This window comes from Heterocephalus glaber, unplaced genomic scaffold, assembly GCF_053883595.1.
Source record: "Heterocephalus glaber isolate CG9 unplaced genomic scaffold, H.glaber_assembly_v1.0 deba00001452, whole genome shotgun sequence".
Lineage (NCBI taxonomy): Eukaryota > Metazoa > Chordata > Mammalia > Rodentia > Bathyergidae > Heterocephalus > Heterocephalus glaber.
The window spans coordinates 3,356,533-3,377,212 of NW_028258302.1; the positions used below are offsets into that span (position 1 = coordinate 3,356,533).

General features: G+C 41.0%; 1 protein-coding gene across 14 annotated transcripts in view; it reads right to left on the reverse strand.

The window, feature by feature from the left end:
- The window catches only part of Nfyc (nuclear transcription factor Y subunit gamma), a 68,645-nt gene that overhangs the window by 7,214 nt on the left and 40,751 nt on the right, over positions 1-20,680 (reverse strand). For 12 of the 14 annotated variants that reach the window (XM_087215209.1, XM_013068172.3, XM_087215203.1 and 9 more), the window contains 5 exons: positions 17,257-17,328; positions 15,842-15,955; positions 9,368-9,463; positions 4,231-4,404; positions 575-733 (listed from right to left, as the gene is read on the reverse strand). In XM_087215209.1, coding sequence (XP_087071335.1) covers positions 575-733; positions 4,231-4,404; positions 9,368-9,463; positions 15,842-15,955; positions 17,257-17,328 — 615 coding nt within the window. The remainder of the gene's footprint in view (positions 1-574; positions 734-4,230; positions 4,405-9,367; positions 9,464-15,841; positions 15,956-17,256; positions 17,329-20,680) is intronic. The other 2 variants (XM_087215208.1, XM_087215199.1) reach the window with 1 other exon arrangement.

Genomic DNA, 20,680 nt, shown 5'->3' on the forward strand with positions numbered 1-20,680 from the left:
GTTAAGCCTGCAAGCGTAAGGACAATGATTTTTTTTTCCTTAATAAAGCACAAGTTTAAGTAAAAAACTGACAAATCTCTCAAGACACATAGGAAACAGTAGTCTAGAGTGAAAAAAAGGGTAAGTTAAATAAAAGCCAAAAAATATACTTTGCTGCATGCTCCACTGGGAACTGATTCATGAACTTGCAACAAGTATATTTATGGCCTGACCTATACACCTCCCTTTTATTCTCTGCTAATCAAAAGATAGGACTGCCTCATGGGGCCTTTGAGCCTTGGCATGAGATAGTGACTACCATGATTGCTCTGCATGGGTGGAGCGAGGGCAAGTTTCGAGAAGCTGCTCAAATGGTTCTTCTATGCAGTGGTGAACCTGAACCTGGATTAAAGCAAAGTGAAAAGTAGACACACTGAAGCAAGGTGGGAAGGGCATAGTGGGAATATAGATTAAAAACAAAAGAAACACACGCGCACACATACACACATACATGCACACAGAAGTGAGTGTAGGTGTAAGATGATATATGAAATCAGCTGAGAAGGGAGCCATTCAGGCCTGGGGGAAGGCTTACCGGGATCTGCTGGATCTCTCCTGTGTTAGTGATGATCTGCTGCATCACCTGCATGGTTTGTCCAGTGCCACTCTGGGCCTGCTGGGCTTGACCCTGTGGCTGGGCCTGGACAATCTGTACCTGTTGGCCTTCTCCAACCTGCATTGTCACGGGTGTGGTCTGGAAGGAAGAGTCAAGAGAAAGCTGTTCGAGCTCTGACTGAGCCCGTAGGACTACCAAGGGGGTAGGAATGAGAAGTTAATACCCTCGTCATTATTGCCTAAACAACTCAACACTACTAAGAAACCTCAACCCAGAGAGTCCTCTGGGTACAAGGGCATTATTAAAGTTACTCTCTGAAAACAGATGGGAAAACCAACCCAATTTTGGGGCTCATAATGAAGAATACTTGTTTGGGCCTCAAACATAAAATCCATGCTTCAAATATTGCAACTTTTCACAGCTCCTCCAATGAAGGTAAGGCACATATAGCACAGAAAAAAAAAAAAATCAAAAGTAACCATGACAGTTCATCATCAAAAGTAATCATGACAGTTTATGTGAGAAATGGCCAAAGTCAAACCAGAAGCATGTGAATCTAGAGGGAGGAAAAAAGGAAAATGGGGTCTATATGAATTTACTAAGTTCAGGAACCTGGACTCCTTCTTAGGCATACAAGACACTGCAAGGAAAATAAAGCACATGGGCTCATCTCTGAGGCTGGGACTAGTGTACACTGGCTTTTATACTCCACTCAAGCAGCAGAGTGACTTCTGCCACACTAGCTACTCAGCTGCTCTGGACCACAGCATGGCTTCCCACAGGAGAAGTAAACACTGTTAAGACCTGACTTTTTTTTTTTCCTGTACTGGGGATTGAACTCAGTACCTCGCACTTACAAGACAGGAGTGGCACCACTAAGCTAAATCCCCAGCTCAAGACCTGACTCTTAACAGAGCCTCCCCCTGATTAACAGAATTCAGTAAAGCAAAAACTTTAACTTTCTAGAAATGGCAATCTCAGATTTAAGAAACATCTGTCTAACATGTATAATTTGGCAGATTCAGTGTCTCTTACATACGTAGTGGCAGGTAGTCCTATGAAGCTTATTCTTTGGTGAAATGGTAAAGACTTGAACCGTCAGAAGTGTCAATCATTCCTTCACATCTCAGAATGTTAGGCCTTGATGTTTCCTTTACAGATTACTCAGAGAATGGCTCATCTGGTGGTAGTGAATGGAGGTGGGTGGAGCCCTTTAAACTACACCTATTTTCACTCCTAGTCCCAAGGCTTTATCCCTACTCCAATTTGGAAATGGCCTCTCCCCAGTCTGAACTAAGAGTCACATCAAGAAGACAACTCTGGGCCAGGGATTTAGCTCAGTGGTTCTACCACCTGCCGCCTGCCTCAAAGGCGCAAAGACCAGAGTTTGATCCCCGGTACCAAAAAAAAGACAACTCTGAGTCTCAATGAACCATGGGCTTCAGTTGATGTTGTTATTACAATGTTCTTAATTCTGATGCACAAGTCTACTGGACATTACACATGTAAAGTTACAAGCGAAGGAGGTATTCTGGGAAGTACAGACAAGATTTAAGGAATTACCAGGTAAAGAGAAATTACTTTAAACTGAAGGAGGGTAGGGAAAAAAAACAACAACCGAGTTCTCAGTAAAAGTACCTTTAACGGTTAGGACAATAGGAAACATCTTTTTCATTTTCAAACCACAATCTCCAACTCAGCCTATCCCCAAACCTCCAAAAGTAAGTTCCCAATTTATAAAAAGCACAAGATTTACTTTGGCAAATTATGCATTCCTCCCAACTTTGCTTTAATATGTATCCTGTCTTGCAGAGGATATTTGTACTCAACTTGAAATTGCCAACACTATGGGTCCAGGGAGGTGTGACCCAGCACGAGGCCACCCTGAAGAAGCAGGACATTAAAACAACAGCTGGGAGGGACTATCTTCACCATCTTCACAACCCTTATCAGCACCAGGCCAAGTAGGTCTGGCTTGGCAGAGAAGACGACAGATGAAATTCTTGCTGACTAAAAAAAAAAAGTATGCTGCCAACTCATCACTGTACTATATCAACCCAATTTTCCCGAGAGGATTCCCAAGGTATTTCTAAATCATTTCAGGAAAATGAGGGCTTGTGTTAGCATGGCAGCTGCCAAACCATATATGGTGTCCCCTGCCATCAGGGCACAACGGCCATGAGCTTCTTAGGATGATCAGCCAATCAGAGCCAGTCCTTGGCAGATTCCCTTGCTATTCACTCTGTAAAGGGATAAAGCCTTTGGCAGGTAAAGCTCCCCCGAATGCGGAGGCACAAGCATGAGCCAAAGCGGATCCCTCAGGCATCATAGTGCAGTGAGTGCCTTGGGGCAGGGACTGGGCTGTAATCATCTTTGAATCCCTCTTGCCTAGCACAGCACCTGACATAGAGCAAGCACTCAATAAATTTCCTGTATGAATAAATGAGTGCAGGGCCGGGGATTTAGCTCAGTGGTTCCATTGCCTGTCTCGCAAGCACAAGGTTCTGAGTTCAATTCCCCGTACCACCAAAAAAAAAAAAAAAGAAAAAAATCATTCAAATGTACAATACTTTAAAAAAAAATGAGTGAGGAATAAACCCTAATTTCATAATTAATATTTAAATGCATCTCTGTTGTTTTCTTCTAGGCAAATCCAGCTTCTTACTAGAATATATAAGATTCTCTAGGTGTGCTCCCTGGACTTGCCTAGATGGCCCCCTGCATTACTTCTTACCTCTAAGCCATTGTGCTGTGCCCTCTACTGGCAAAACCATTCTGTCCCACTTTATTTAACTTCTGGTGTTTCCACCAAGGCTCATTATCATTCTCTTCAGGAACCTTCCCTAACCACCTCCTCACATCCTTGTTAGAAACTTCTTTAGATGTGCTCACATAGTATTTGGTAAGGATGTCTTACTTTCCACATAGTGATATAACCTTAAGTCTAGCCCCAACTAGACTGTGAATTTCTTGAAAATCAGGACTGTTTTATTCATGCTTGTAACCCTAATATCTACATAAGACTTACAGAAGATGCTCACTGTGTGATAAATAATTTAATTACTGACAGATTCTGGATTCAGAGCCACAGTACCAAGTTCTCTATAGTCTCTCATATTCCCAGCAGATGGTACTGTTCTCACTGGGGGAGAGAAAGAATCCTCTGATTACTACTGTAAGAAGAGGTCACTTGACACAAATATGGTGGGACAGAGAAATGCCAGAGAGGAGAAGAGAAGAAAGTATACAAGTTGACAATAATGCCTGACCTCCCCATTTAGGGAAAAAATTCCAATTCTGGCACTGACACAGCAGGCCTGAAGTCCACTGAAAAAACCTTCTATAGAGATCTCCCAACTCTTCATGGACCCATTAGAGAGATTACTTTTCCTTCCAAACTCTGGGTGCTCACTCAGGTCCTGAAAATCGTCTTGTCCATGGCACACTCCTTCTCTGGAGGAGTCCAGAGATGATTAAGTGACACTACCTCTGTGGCTGAATCTGGGGAAAAGCTCAGGGCTCCAGACTTTAAATCCAGTGCTCTCTAATGATGAGGCTGCCTCTAGTTGAGTTTTCCCTATTCAAACCTAAAAGGCACTGTCTTGCAGGGTGGATGCTCAAAGCAGCTCACAGACCTGGCCCTGCTGAGGCTGTGCAATGATGATCTGCCCAGGCTGGATGGTGGTTGTGGAGCTGGTGGTCTGCTGGCCTTGTTGCTGCCCCTGGACTTGGACGGCAGTGGGCTGCTGAGCCAGCGTGAAGTAGTACTGGACGGGCTCAGCAGGAGTCACAGACTGGCGCACCTCCTCCTGTGGGGTGGAAGGAGAGGCAGGTAAGAGGAAAAGAACTGACTCAGCAACCGCCACAGTGAATTTCCACTCTTCCCCAAACAGGCTATGTGCAGTTGCCTGCTGAATGCTGAGCTTTCCACATTTGAAGCCAAAGGAAAGTGGAATTCGAAGAGACCAGTTGTGCTAAATCAAACTAAAAATAACAGATTCTATAGGCTTCACAAAACATACAGCCAATTTTCTGAAGTACTGAGTAATCATCCATTCCATGACAAGCTGCAAACAGGCAAATAATTACCATAACTGAACACCCTGCACCAGAAGCGCTTGTCAGTAACTGCTGTCACGGCCTGTGACTGAGAACACTGCTAACTGCCGGCACTGGGAAGATGCTACCCAAACACCATGCTGCTTAGGCTGGGCCCCATCTCCCAAACAGACAGCACTCTTCTTATTTTGCTCCCACCCACTCAGAGACACTAGAGTAAAGGGGACCAGGGTGTTTCCTGAGCTAGAATTTCAGGCTCAGATGTCAGGTTCAAGAGGACTAGTAGGTGAGTGCTCAGCTTTTCCCAGCACATCAAAAGCTGTGGTCACTGAGTGCATGTCTATCCAGCGTCGTATCTGGTTCTGCTTGTACTTAGCCATAGAAGCGCAACCCAGGGGGCTTGATGGACAGCTCTCCGCTGGGGTGCTGCCTTGGCTGACTAGGGAGGTCACATTTTGTCCGATCTGCCGAGTGAGGAGACTGTTCCTTCTTCAGCTGATGTTTTCCATGGCAGAAGGAGTAAACAACCCTCTCCCAGCCACCTTGAGCTCACAGCTGAGAGTGTAGGATGTTTACACACACTACAACATGGTTACAGCCTAGAGGTTCTGGGGTTGGTCAGCCCCGGACCACTGACACAGAAATCGGCGTCTGATCCGGAGTCACCTGTGACACGAAGTGCCCCTGGGACAACAAAAACAACAACACATACAACCTCTGGGACAAGAAAAACAACAAAATGGAAAACCATGTGGGCTGGCTGAGTAAAAATATTAGCTAAGTTTATTCACTTCCCTATTCTGAATTGTTTGCCATGTTTTAGAAAAGAGAAAAAACATAGTTCTACAAGGACTGGCAACCCTGTGGACTGCCTCAAAGCTCCCCAAAGAGATTCACAAAGTTAGAATTGACCTCATACCCTCAGCAAGCTAGGTGCCAGAAATGTGCTTCCACATTTCTAGGTATCATGTTCATGACCTGTTTTTGTAATTGCACGTCAAATTTAGCCTGTCCTGCTAAAAATCTAAGTCCTATGAGGGCAAATACTCTCTCTCTCTGGCTCTCTATTGTCCCCACCATTCCCATGCAGGCACTCAATAAGTGCTGGCTGAAAGATGAGTGGATTTACATATATAAACACACAAAGGCAGGAAAGTACTTTTTTGAATCCAAGTTGGTGGTATGACAAATTCTCTTGACCTCTCACAGCTGTTGCTAACAGAAGAGTCCCTAAACTCTCTTTTGCTATCTTTAGGATTCTGTGGCCATAATGTGTAGACAAAGCTGGTGTTCCCTGTAGCACAGGGCTGACTATTCTTTCCCTTGCCTGGTGAGTGGCATACTAGAACTAGGACTGCAGATACTAGCATCTCAAGCACTTGGGTCTCTGTATAACAAGGTTCCCTGAGGTTCACATACCCAGACTATAGCTGTATTCATCACCTTCTGGGTAGCTAAGCAACTCCTTAAACATAAACTGACCACTAAGGTTCTTATGTTTTATGCCTCAGACTCAGTTTTAACTCTCAATGTGATCATGCTGAGGTAGAAGAAAAGGGAGATCCCTTTTATTTTCATCTAGGTCTCAATTTCTAGAACAACTTAATGACAATCCCAGATCCATTTCAACCCCAACTTTTTATTATTATAAACAAAGGTCAAGGCCGGGGATTTAGCTCAGTGGTTCCGCCGCCTGCCTCGCAAGCGCAAGGTCCCCGAGTTTGATCCCTGGTACCAAACAACAACAACAACAACAACAACAAAACAAAGGTCAGTCTGGCAACCAAATCTTGGCAGTAAAACACTGATATCCTTTTAAGTCATAAAACTGAGGCCAACTGCTTTTTTCAAAACTGTTGAAATAGGTTCAATGTATTTCCACAGAAGTCCCCCTTCCTACTTAAGTAAAAACACAAATTATAAATCCTGACCTAACTTGGGAAAGCTCTTGGATGATGAGAAGGTATTGTATAGAGGACTGAGAGGCTCAGCAGCTCGCAGGAAGTCAGGTAACATGCGGACATTGGCATTTACTACCCCTAACCTATGACTGTCTATCTCTAGCTGTCCTTGGCAACAGCTGATCTAGCACTAAATATGGTCTTTCTACCAGACAAAATGCAAACCCTTTAAATACTTCTTCTAGAAGCCAAAATACCCTTTGCCAAAAGTTATGCAGGCAGATAAAGAGCTTCTCCTATGCTTCATATTTTGTTCTCTTAGATGGTTGATGAACTAGGCAGTGTCTAGGACACCAAGTAAGTATCAAGTAGAGGTTCATAGGTTTGTGTTGCGCTGTGAGGAAAAGGCATGACGTTCTCAAAGCACTGGGATGAAGGAGGTATATCTTAGGCTCTGCATTATGAAGACTCATTATTCTACCAATGGAGGTCAAGCCAGCAAGGGAATGATTAAGCTTGATTTAAGCAATGTGTGAAAAGCAGTGACATTTCAAAGGGCAGGAACTCTCAACTCTTAGCTGGGGCAGAAGTTAGACCTCAGTGACTTTGTACTTTCAGTCTTTACTGCTTCCCCGAAAACAAGTGAGATTTCCAAGCATGTCTGAGAAGTCAGGGGCTTTGACCCACAATTCAATATTCTGGCTAGTTCCTTCTCCCAAGAGGGCCATGTGGCCCCAAGCACTAGAACAATCCCTGAGTGTCTAGATCAATCCTGAATGGAGGACTTGCTCAACTTTAGGAGAGGCCTCTCCGATCAGAGGGCTTTGTCTTGGAATCTTTTCAGAAGCTGAGCCTGAAAATGCCAGAGAATGATCAGTATCACATCTCAGGGCCATCACAGTGTCGTGCAGCCAGCCCCAGACTGGAAAAAAAGTACATTCACTTTAATAGCAAGAGCAAACTGCTGCCTCCTTCAGAAAGGGCAAGTTTTGGAGAGTAGGCACTTTTAAAGGACTTTAGGAGGTGCCAGCCAATTTGGAGCTTGAGAAAACTTCATGTCTACAGAGGACTAAAAATGTTACCTTGTAATTTCAGGCCATCTTTCAGCAATCTTAATCTTTCAAAGGCCAAGCAGCAGCTGTCCCAAATAGGATGCCAATCAATAGCTTGAACACCTACAAAGAACTAAATCCAGGCAGGAGGAACTGTTTCAGCTAGACACACTTTAAAAGGAGATGGATCAGAGCATTTTGAGTCTGACATTCCAAGAGAGCCAGAAGCATTGAGAACTGTGGAGGAAATGATAGGACAAGACCCCTTTCTCCAGCTAGTCTATTTAATAGGCAGCTCACAGAGAATAAGGAGTTTGCACAATGAAAGTGAGCAAGGCCTAATTTCATTATCGAGGTTTCCACCTTGTTTTTAAAAGGAGATTTGGAGGGACACATGGAAGAAAAAAATTCCAACAGGAAAAGCAAGTATATTATTGCTCTGAAGGAAGAGAAGTGTTCTGAGTTCTTGCTGTGACTTCTCAGAGAGGAGGGAAGCACCTCAAGAGGAGGAAATCAAGCCCATGGGCACAAACCTGCAATGTCTCAAAGCCGATGTGCAGCTGGGGATGACCGTGGCAGCCTGCCGCTGTAAACATCCGACTGAAAGCTCCTCTGAACACTTTACAGCTTCCAGTCAAGGATGTTTACAGTAGCAAAGACTGCCCAGAAAAACAGAGCCGCAGTGAGGCACACCCTGCTTCAGAATAAGAAGGTGACACAGGGTTTGCTAATCCTAGGCCCTCATGCAGGGTCAGAATTAATGTCAATTAGGGTGCTCACTTGTCCAACACTTTCTCTGACTAGTTATTAACATGGGCCAGCATGGTGAGAATAGGGAGAGCAGTCATCACTGGATGACTCTGTTTCTGAGGATAATACACTATGAAATAATGTTAAATTTTTATTAACAAAATAAAGCAAGCAAAACAAGAAACAGCTTTGCTCCTGCAAGACTGCTACTGTTTCCCAAGTGTTTCCACTGCACCTAGTGAGTCATGCAAACTGTATGCCTAAAACAATGAGCTATATGTATGGAACAGGGGTCTGTTACATTGTAATTAAGAGATATACACACCAAGTGCTGCAAAAATGATCCGTGTGACCATTGGAAAAGGACAGGCAGAAGAAAGGGGCAGGCAGGCGGACACATTCTTTCTTGTGATTGTCAAGAAAACAGTTTAAGTGGTGGTTCTCAATTCTGGCTGCACACTAAAAGCATCTGGGAGCTGTAAGAAGTACTGATGCACAGGGGTCAGCAGCACAGATTCCAAATCAGCTGACGGAGAGGGAGCCTGGGATTTGTTAAACCCCAACAGGTGTTCTCATCTGCTGCCAGGGCAGTACAGAAAGCACGATAAAGAGTAAGAGAAAACAAAGTCCACTCACTCCGAATACCACTGGGCACATGAGAAGCTGTTTCTTAAAATCTGAAATCTGTAACTCATGAGAAATGTTCTCATTTCAGATTAAGAACTCTGATAAGACCTCCTAAAATATTCTGAAATGTCCTTCACCTCCACTGTTTGTAACTGAAATCTTTTTCATTTTGTCTATTTTCACTGAAATACCACCTCAGAGACACTGAGTTAAACGTAGCCATAGATGAGTAAGAGAAGACAATGTTAGGGATGGCTGTGTACTATAGAGGAGAAGCAACAGGAACAGCAAATGCCTTGTGTGGAGAGAGGGAGGAAGCACAGCTGATGGGAGAGCACCAAGGCTCTGCAGCCAGCAACATGACAATGCCTTCCCCAGCTCACCTGACGCTTTGGAGGTTTCAGTTCATCTCTTGGAACAATATCGATGAGAAAGTCAAACTGATCAAATTTTGTTATTGCCATGGCGATATCATTCCTCTGTAACAACAACAACAAAAAAAGCAGAGTAAAAAATTGGCCTTGGGAGAAACTAGTTTACCCAGCTTTATACCCTCCAAGTAATAAATGGAAATGACTTTTAAACTAAACTAAATATCCTTGGATACATCTATAGCTAAAATAAAGACAGCCAAATTCATCAACTTCAAATTAACAAATCTGGTGGGGAAAAATCAACAACAAAAAAGAGAGACACAGGTAGCTCCTGTTCTAAAATGGGACACTGGAGCTTCCAATTACTACTTCTCCTTTCTCCCACAGCCCTCCATGCAACTGTGAAAGTATTAGCCTCCATCTGAATTAGGACAAATCTGCCAGTTCACTCACTCTTGCCACACATTCACATGCATGAGAAATCGAAGAAGTTAAGATTTGTAGTGTGGGGGCCGGGGATTTAGCTCAGTGGTTTGGCCATCTGCTGTGCAAGCACAAAGACGTGAGTTCAATCCCCAATACCAAACAACAAAAAAAAGATTTGTAGTGTGATGCCTGCCTGCCGTCAGCGCAGGCACCCAGGTTATAAATGAAGATAGTCCACACTAAGTTCAAAACAAAAAGATGCTCCAAACCAAATGAAAAAGAGAACTATAGGCCAATCTCCCTAATGAACATAGATGCAAAAATCCTCAATAAGATACTGGCAAACAGAATGCTCAAGATCATCAAGAAGATCATACACCCTGACCAAGTGGAATTCATCCCAGGATGAGGGGATGGTTCAACATGAGCAAATCAATAAATGTAAAACACTGTATTAATAGAGCCAAAGACAAAAACCATATGATCCTCTCAATAGATGCAGAAAAAGCATTTGAGAAGGTCCAACACCCATTCATGATAAAAACCTACAGAAAACTGGAATATACAGTCTTTATCTCAACCTGATAAAAGCTATCTATGAAAAACCAACAGCCAACATCATACTAAATGGTCAGAAACTGAAATCCTTCACACTAAAATCAGGAACAAGACAAGGAAAGACGTCTACTATCACCACTCCTATTCAATATAGTTCTGGAAATGTTAGCCACAGCAATTAGATAAGAGAAAGAAATAAAAGGAATAAAAATAGGAAATGAAGAAGTTAAATTGTCATTATTTGCAGATGACATGATTATCTATATAGAAGACCCCAAGAACTCCACCAAAAGTCTTCTAGACTTAACCAAATTCAGTAGAGTAGCTGGATACAAGGTCAACACACAAAAATCAATAGCTTTCTTGTACATGAACAACAGACTCACTGAGAGAGGAACTGGAGAAACAACTCCTTTCACCATAGCATCCAAAAAAAAATAAAATATGTAGGAATCTAACCTAACAAAAGAAATCAAAGACCTCTACTCTGAAAACTACAGCACTCTGAAAAGAGAGATTGAAGACCATATCAAAAAATGGAAAGACATCCCTTGGTCCTGAGTAGGAAGAACCAATATAGTAAAAATGGCTATATTTCCAAAACTGCTATATAGATTCAATGCACCCCCAATTGAAATTCCAGCAGCATACTTCATGGACCTTGAGAAAACAATCCAAAAATTCATTTGGAGCAAGAAGAGACCTAGAATAGCAAAAGCAGTTTGAGGCAACAAAGACAAAGTAGGGGATATCACAACTCCCAATGTGAAGCTATACTACAAAGTCACTGTGATAAAAACAGCATGGTACAGGGCCGGGAATTTAGCTCAGTGGTTTCACCGCCTGCTACGCAAGCGCAAAGACCCGAGTTCGATCCCTGGTACCAAAAAAAAAACAACCCAGCACGGTACTGACAAAGAAACAGACCTGAGGACCAATGGAACAGATTAGAAGATGCCGAAACAACTCTAGACACACTCAGCCATCTCATCTTCAATAAAGGAGCCAAACACCCTCACTGGAGGAAAGATAGCCTCTTTAATAAATGGTGCTGGAAAAACTGGGTTTCAACTTGTCAAAGATTAAAACTAGACCTCTATCTCTCACCATGCACTTAACTAAAATTGAAATGGATCAAAGATTTCTAAATATTAAAACAGAAACACTAAACCTGCTGGAAGAGAGATTAGGTAGAACTCTTGAAGACACTGGTGTACAAAAGATTTCATTAACAAAATCTCAGCTGCACATGAACTAGCACAAAGAATCAACAACTGAGATTTCATCTTTCTTTCCTTCCTTCCTTCCTTCCTTCCTTCCTTCCTTCCTTTCTTTTTTTTGGTACCAGGGATCGCACTTAGGACCTAGCATTGGCAAGGCAGGTGCGGTGCCACTGAGCTAAATCCCGGGCCCATCTTATTAAAAAGCTTCTGCACAGCAAGAGAAACCACCAACAGAGTAAAGAGACAAGCCATAAGGTGGGAAAAAATTTTTACCAGCTGTTCCTTAGACAAAGGTGTACTATCTAGAATCTATAAAGAACTTAAAAAAAAAAAATCAGACCCCCCCCCCCAATTCAAAGACCTAATCCAAAAATGGACATCTGACATGAATAGACATTTCTCAGATGAAGAAACAGCAAATAAACATATGAGAAAATGTTCAGCATCACTGGTCATTCAAGAGATGCAAATGAAAACAACGTTGAGATTCCACCTCACCCCAGAAAGAATGGCTGCTATCAAAAATTCAACCAGTAAAATAAAAAAAATTAAAAAAAATTCAACCAGTAACAAACACTGGCGGGGTTGTGGGGAAAACCCACTGTTGCTGGTGGGTGTGTAGACTGGTGCAACCACTGTGGAAATCAGTATGGAGATAACTCAAAAAACTAGTATTAGAGGTCCCATTTGACCCAGCTATTCCCCTGCTGGGTATCTTCCCCAAAGAATTAAAAGAATCATACCACAGTGATATATGTGCACCCATGTTTATGGCAGCAGTTTGTAATAGCTAAAATTTGGAAACAGCCCAATTGCCCATCAACTGGAGACTGGATAAAGAAAATGTGTGTGTGTTTTTAAAAATAAAATGGAGTACTACTCAGTCATAAAGAATAAGAAACTAGAGACATTTATAGCTAAATGGATACACATTGAGGCCATACTCTGAAGTGAAATAGGATACATGTGTGTAAATACAGAACTGTTTCTCTGGTGTGAGAAACTGAAAGTGTAAGTAAGGACTAAAAGGTATAATAGATAATGTGAAATAGGAAGAAAAGGTCCAGGGGGAAGAGGAAGTGTGAAGGACAGGGGAAGGGAAAGGAATAAATATGAGAAAAGGAAAAAACAGAAACAAGGTCTTTGTAAGTAGGGAGAGATGGAGGGGTTGAAGGGAGGGCAGGGGAATGGGGAAAAAAATAAGAACCAAGATATAACATGTAAAGGTACAAATTCCCAATGATGAATGTCATCATTGTATACCTAAAATGTACCGATAAAACTTTTTTTTCTCTTTCTTTTCTTTTCTTTATTTTGGTACCGAGGATTGAACTCGGGAACTTACGCTTGTCAAGCAGGCGGCATAACCACTGAGCTAAATCCCTGGTCCTAAAATGTACCAATAAAATTAATGAATAAATTAGGACAAATCCAACAATCTCAGCTGGCAGGTATGGTCATCAGTGGTTAGCAAGGACAGCCTATTACACAATCTTAGAGCCTTTTTTACAGTCTAATATTTTGACTCTGCTTTACAAGTAGTTATAGACTAGTCATGTTATATATATCAGATCCCATTAGACTGATTTTTACTTTGGAATTAAAAATTACAGTGACAGATCTGTAGGGTTTTTTTTTGGTACTGGGGATCGAACTTGGGTCCTTGCACTTGGGAGGCAGGCGGCAGAACCACTGAGCTAAATCCCCAGCCCTAAATCTGTAGTTTAAATCTGGTTTTAGCTGAGCATGATGGTGCATGCCTCCATTTAGGAGGCTGAGGCAGAAGGTGAATTCGAGGTCAGCCTGGGCTACATAGTAAGTTCAAGGCCAGCATGGACTGTAAATCAAGTCCCTATCTCCAAAAATCCAAACAAACAACAAACAAACAAAGGAAGGTTTAGTGTGACATAAATGTTGAGGTAGACAGAGAACACAGGAGTCAGCTAATGATTCCAAAAGCAAGGCTTGCTTGGATGAGGTTTTGTCAAAAAGTGTGACATTTCCGTCCTTTGAATAAGACAAAAAACCAACACATGGAATTTAAGATTTGTGTGCTTTACTGAAAAATTTAAAGCAAATTTTTAAAATACAGGAAAAAATGGCGAATTTTAGCGAAAGACAGGCACACTGAAGGACTTAGGGGAAACTAAACTTTGAAATACACTTAATACACTGACTTGATGGACAGGTAAGTAGATATGAGGACAAAACTAGTAGAATATAAAGTTAATGGTAGAAAATGGTGTTAAACACACAGAGGTTCACTGCAAACATCCTGCTTGTATCATTGCTTGTTTGAAAGTTTTCATACTAATATACCAAGGGAAGGGTCAACACTGACAGAAACCCTTAGCAACCCCTGTATACCACAACTTAAGTGAAGGTGATTCATCAGACAAAACAAGAGGGGATGGAAATTTTCTGTTTTTTCCCTCCCTGTTATCTGTGATGGCCCCATGCCACTGAAATGCAAAACTCTAGTCCACCCTTCTTGCCAACAACCAGCTTGATAATAAACTCTCCCAACTGAAGCAGGGCACATCTAAAAGACTGCCAGAGCTCATCTGTATCATATTCTTCATGATGTCACCTACTCAAGTTATCTAACTGGCTCATCTATGGATAAATTTAAGAAAGAGGGGAGATTATAATCACCTCCAAAGATACATCAAAAGGTTTAAGAGTTTTCTAGAAACACAGATACACTTAAACTGACCTGTCTAAAATTTTTATTTTGCCTTTTTTTTGGTACCGGGGATCGAACTCAGGACCTTGTGCTTGCAAGGCAGGTGGCAGAACCACTCAGCTAAATCCCTGGCCCATATTTTGCCTTTTTAATGTTAATACTTCACTGAGTTATTGCTTATCTCCAGTAAAATACAGACATCTTTAAGCACAAAAGTCTGATGGATTTTGATAAACATATTTAGCCAGTTAGGTAACACTCAGTTAAGAATATAGAAAGTTCCCTTCTAATCTTTTCTAGTAAATACTCTCCCCACTGCAATCCCTAAACTGGAGCCAATCACAACTCTGATTTTTATCACTGTTGTGGTGACGTGTATGGTACCATGCACTATGTAAGTTTTCTCTCGGATTTATTTTGCTGTATCATCTTTTGAGATTCATCCATGTTATATGGAGCAATAGTTTATTTCTTTTTATTGTTGAATAGTAATCCATGTTATGAATACATCTGAATCTGTTTATATTTTACTGTACTGATGGGTGTCTGAGCTGTTTTCAGTTTTGGGTTATTATGAATAAGATAATTATGAATATTCTTACTGAAGAATGTCCACATGTCTTTTGGATGCACATCTAGGAGCAGAATGGCCAAGTCAGAGTAGAGGATATGTTTAACTCTATTTGAAGTGCCAAATACTGTAGTATTCAATGTGATAATACTACTTTATATTCTAACTAGCAATAAGTATATATTAGATCCTTTATTGACTTAAATCAATTCTTAGTATTGTCAATCTGTTTTTAGCCTTTCTAGCATGTATAAATCAGCATCTCACTACAGTTTCAATTTATATTTACCAGATAACTAATGATGTTGCATACACCTTTCCATGATTTGTTGTTTATTTGGAGATTTTTTTTTTTGGTACAGGGGATCAAACTCAGCCTTGCGCTTGCGAGGCAGGTGGCAGCACCACCGAGATAAATCCCTGGCCCTTGGAGATCTTTCTTGAAGAGTTGCTAGAGTGTTTCCTCATTTTGTTTTAACTTGAACTGAACCTAAGGGTAGCTTTATAGGATCTTTTTAGATCTACAGGCTTATTTCAAGGCAGTATAAATTAAGTTTTACAATTTCCACATGCATTTATTCACAAGGATTCCCCAGAGCCCAGAATAGTGCCTGCATATTGTGGCTATTCAGTAAACATTTGCAGAATAAACAAACACTTGCATTTCCAATTTTATACATACAGGGAAACAAGAGGAGAAAATAGAATTTACCTTCTTGGCTTTATTATTAAAATACTGTCACTCCTTTTTTTTTTTAACCTGTCACACTCTTTATCTTTTTGCAAGAAACCTTTCCTACAAGAGCTAGGGCCTGTTCAGGGTTTCTAGCACTAATCATGAAGATTTTTACATACTTTATGAATGGTGACTTGCTAGATTAAAATGCAACACACAAAAAAGGAAAGGACATCTAGGAAGGTAGATAAAGGAAGAACAATCTTTGCTGCAAAGCCATGCAAGGAAGAAGGCAAAGGCTGCTGCTTGCCCCAGTTTTCCCAATGCATAACTGCTGTATTACCTGAAGGGTACGGCGCTTGTTATCCTCTGTGTGGATCCAGGCTCGAAGAGTCAGCTCTGTGATAAAAATCTGGGCTGCCTTGGCAAAGAGCACAGGAGCTTCTGCACTGATCATCTGCAATAGATGTAGGCCCTTCCTGTCAACCTCCAGCAAATCATTCAAACCTTTCAGTTTATCACTTGCCTCATGCCTGCCATGGGGCAAATGTTGAAATATAAGAAGGTAGTAGCTGAGGAAATTCCAAGGTAAAATAAATTCATGAGTAGGGACAAAGCAGGCAACAATGCTTACTGATCTAGCTAGCATCTACCATGCACCTTTCCAACCTATGCAAAGTGCTTTCTTACCCTCAAAATGTCAAAGAAACTACAGTTTAGGAAGGATGATGTTATGTACCCATGGCCATAGAGCCAATAAATGGCAGGGTTTAGGTTCTAATCCAAAGAGAGTTAATGTGGGAAAAGATCTTGAAAGATCTTGAAAGCTAATCTGGGTAAAATCTCAGACTTCTCATCTTTCTGGGCTTTTTCTAACACTGAAAAAGAGGGTAATTTTCCAATGTTATCACAGGAATCAAATGAGATACTATAAGTACCCAGCACAGGGTTTGGCATATATTAAGTGCTCAAGCTGTCTAGATGTGTCTGAGTTCCAAGTTCAAGCACTTAGCCAAACAAGGCTCTAAACCCTTAGTCTGCGCAGCAAAGAGCCACATGAAGAGCTTCAGAATTAAGGAAGCAGGAGATGAGAATCAGGGTCTTAGTTCCACCACTCTAGGTGAGTCACTTCATCTCTTGGCGTCTACTTCCTTATCTGTCAAAAGGAACTAAAAACTCTTATCCTATCAAATCTCACAGGATTACTGTGAGAAGAAGGAAGCTAATAAAAGGGAAAACTGTCATGAACTGTTAGCTTTCTGTATAAACATAAGAGACTATTAATTTTGAGAGGTTAAGAGTTGCAATGGGAGATGGATTCCTAGGAATACAAAAATGACGAACTTCAAGGAAGTCCTCTCACGAATATAATTACTCATGTAAAACAACTCAAAGACATCAAAAATTTCTTACAGCTGAGATTAATAAAGACTATAATAAGATAATAACATGACAGTACTATCCTATTGAAATGATGATACTTATTGTTTATACTATGTATAATGAAAAAAATCGGGGTGATAACACCTGATTTCAAAAGCAAATACTCAGCATCTTCTCCATATCTGGAAAAAACCAGGATATGCCTAATTTTCAGAGAAGCATTATATAATAAACCCATTCAATTTCAGCTCTCTTAAGTTTTACATAGAAAACAAAATAAAAGACAAAAATATTTTTGTTTTTAATTAGACTTTGCGCTCTTAAGAAATAAGCAATATCCCATCAAAATGAATGATAAAAATAAATATGACTCACCTTCACATCTTCATCCAGTTTCATAATCTTCTTAATACGAGCAAGTGGGAGTTCTTGTACTCGGAAATCTTTCTGAAATGAGCAACAAAAGGTACATAAGTGGCAGGGACAATCAACAAGGTGGCAGAAAACCACAAGGAGTAGCAAACAATGACTGGTTTAGACCCTCCTTTCAGGAAATACAGTAGAAGAGGAAGGGCAGATGAACAAAAAACAAGCACCAGAGAAAAAAATCTTCTTAACCCACGCAAAACTTCAAATAATTATAGGGGTTTAGGAAAACCCATAATGACTTCTAACAGTCCTCTCATGAAAGGCAGACACAACCAATATCAGGTTCTTTGTTTCAGCACAATACATAGTAGATTACATATGCTTTCTTTCTTTTTTTATTTCTTTCCTAAAAAAGTTCACTACCTGCTATATGCAGACCAAAATGAGATTCTGCCTCAAGAGCATGCCTCTAAAATACAAGTTCTTTAGGGACTTTAAAGGGAAGGGACAGCTGCACCTGACTACAGTGACCCCCACTTCTCAGCTAGTGTGAAACTGGTCTTTTGACCTTTGCACTAACCTGACAACAGAAACTGAAGACAGATTGCTTTCTCATCAGAGCAGCAAATGCCTTGTCTCCAAAATTCATTTCAGGATATGAGTGGAAGGGAATGGGAAAACGGTGACGGGAATTTTCCAGCTGCCTTTTAGCAATAGTCATCCTACTTTTTTCTTAACAAACAGGAGTGGGGTGGGAGACACATGTAACTTCATTGTGGATGGGATTTAGGAAAGGGCTTTTTGACCAGAACTACTCAATTATGTGTTATTTAAGCCCTTTCCTGCTTTATTTTGAAAGTACTGGTATTTAAACACATGCCTAATGACGGGTGCAATTCTAGAAATAAAAAATCAATTCATGAGTTTCAGAGCTGCAATGAAGAGAAAGGTGCAAAGCCAGAGACTAAGATCAGCAAAATCTCTGCTGGGACTAGGTATCAAGTGATGGATTCTATAAGTGGTCTGAAATGTGACTCATCAAACACGGTACTATTGCCTGGAAATCTGCATCACCACATTACAGAAGGACGAGCTATTATTATTTGAGATTTAATGAAATTAACAAGTACAGGTGAACTCTCTTTTCTAAGACCAACAGAAAACTTCAAATATATGTACAAAGAAGACATTCTGGAAAACCACCACCTGGCTTCCCAGAGTCTACTTTATGATTACAAAAGGAAAAGCAATTATTAGGATAAAATGTATACAAACATATCTAATTTCTCTACCTAAACCCAACAAGTTGTTTGGTTATCTTTCAGTTCTATAAATCTCAAGTATCAATTTTTCATTTTTTCCTCTTCCAAATCAGGTATGAACAAAGTTTTCCACAAAGCCCCTACCTAGTAAAACTAATCCTGGACTGGCAGAGGCTCAGAAGTCCACTTTACTAAAATTTCACCAAAAGGAGACGGAAGAGTATATTCTATTCTTATTTTTTCGCCTCCTCTTTCATTTACTCATTCATGCAACCCAACTAATAGTGAGTATATGACATCTCAGACTAGTATGTGAAGATGCAGATAGATCTATTCCTGCTTTTGAAGGTGAAGGTGACAATCACATAAAAACACTGCAATCCCCATCCTATACTAGAGGGGAAGGTGTAAAATCTCAGAGGGACACAAAGAAAAGAATAACCAGCTGGTCATGTTGGACTGGAAGGGAAGGAGAGGAGCTGCGAAAAGTGCCAAGGGAGGGACAACACTGGACCTGAATCTAAGAGATGCTGAGAATGTACCAGGATGTCATTCAGAGAGAAGAGCAAGGATGGAAGCAAAAAGACTCCAAAAACATGGCTCATTGAAGTTTTAGAGATATGACCTGAAATATAAAAGGGAACAGTACGAAACAGGCGGATAGACTGAAGCCAGACTCTGAAAGTATTTTTTAAAATGTTTATTCACAGAAATCAACCCTGGTTTTCCTTTTTGGATGGTAGCACATCACACAAAATGACAATGCTCCCCACAAGTGCCAGAGAGAAAGTGAGGGAAACTAATTCCTTTGAAAGGCCTCCCAGCATGATACACATAATGTGATCATGACCACAAGAGTTAGTTTTCTTGGAAGTGTGCTCTCATTTGGCTCAGTTGTTTGATATAATTTCCACAAGATTGTTTTATGATTACTTAACCAAAGCCTAAAGCTGATAAAAAGACCTTCTTCCCCAACTTGAAAGAGTAAAATGCCACTTTAGAAGTTCTATGAGTCTATACTTCAATCATAAGGAACAAAAAAAGAGATCATACCTCCTAGGGATGCAAAATGAGGCAGAAATTTATAAAATGCTTGCTTTAAGTCCCTACTTTAAACCATATAGTTTGAGAGAAGCTGCTTTTCCATGATCCTCAGACCTTAAGGATCTCAAGGGAGTGTGTGGAAGGTCCAGTCTGTGTGTGTGGGTGCGTGGCGGAATCATTGCCAACTGTTTTCTAAATCCCATCCTAGTTTTCCAATCACACGTAAGGGTTTGCAGTTTGTGGGAAGGGAGTCCCTCACTACCAGCAGACTGCAGAGTCCACTCAATCAGCTTCCAATCTGATGCTGCCAGAATTATTGGAACCCCTGCACTGATGTGAACAGCATGTAACTCCTGGCTGGTGCTGACCCCAAGAAGAACAGCAAACAACCACAACTGTTTTTCTCTACTTCTAGCAGTAGTACCAGTAAGTAGACGGGCAGTCTCTCTCAAGAGTATTCTCATGTTCCTGACCGACAGTAATGTTGTCATCTGAACAGCCAAGTTTCAAGAGGCCTGAATTCACTCAATGGCAGTTTGAAGCCAAAGAGAAGTCAATGGGTCTCAGGCTGTACAAAAGAACGCAGAGATTCAAATAATGATAAGAAGTTTCTTTTAGGCCTAGCTAGTCAGGCACTTGGGAATGTCAAGATCCCAATCCTCTTGAAAGCACTGATTCTCAACTTTAGCTACACGTACGAACCCCTTGCAAAGCTCTTTAAAAACAAGATGCCTGGGTTCTCCCTCAGGTCACCATATCAGGAACTCTAGGGGGCAGAGTCCTGGCAGCAGGCTTTTTGCAAACTCCCTTGGTGACCAACCAAGATCCACAGTGAGGGTTAAAGCCTTGCTTTGCAAAATGGTAACTTTAGTTAAGTACAGTAATGGCATCACTTGGAAACACACACACACCCTGGAGTCTTGGGCTCCACTTCAAATCTACTAAAACAAAATCAATTTTAACAAGGTCCTCCCTCCCACGGTTCACACAGATAATAAAGCGTGAAAAGCACTCTTCTATAGGAAGAGTTCAAATGACACAGGGCCTGTTTTGTAACAGACCATCAGCTTTCACCATCAAGTTCTTGTTTAAATAGTTATCTGATTTGATCATAGTGTTCAAAA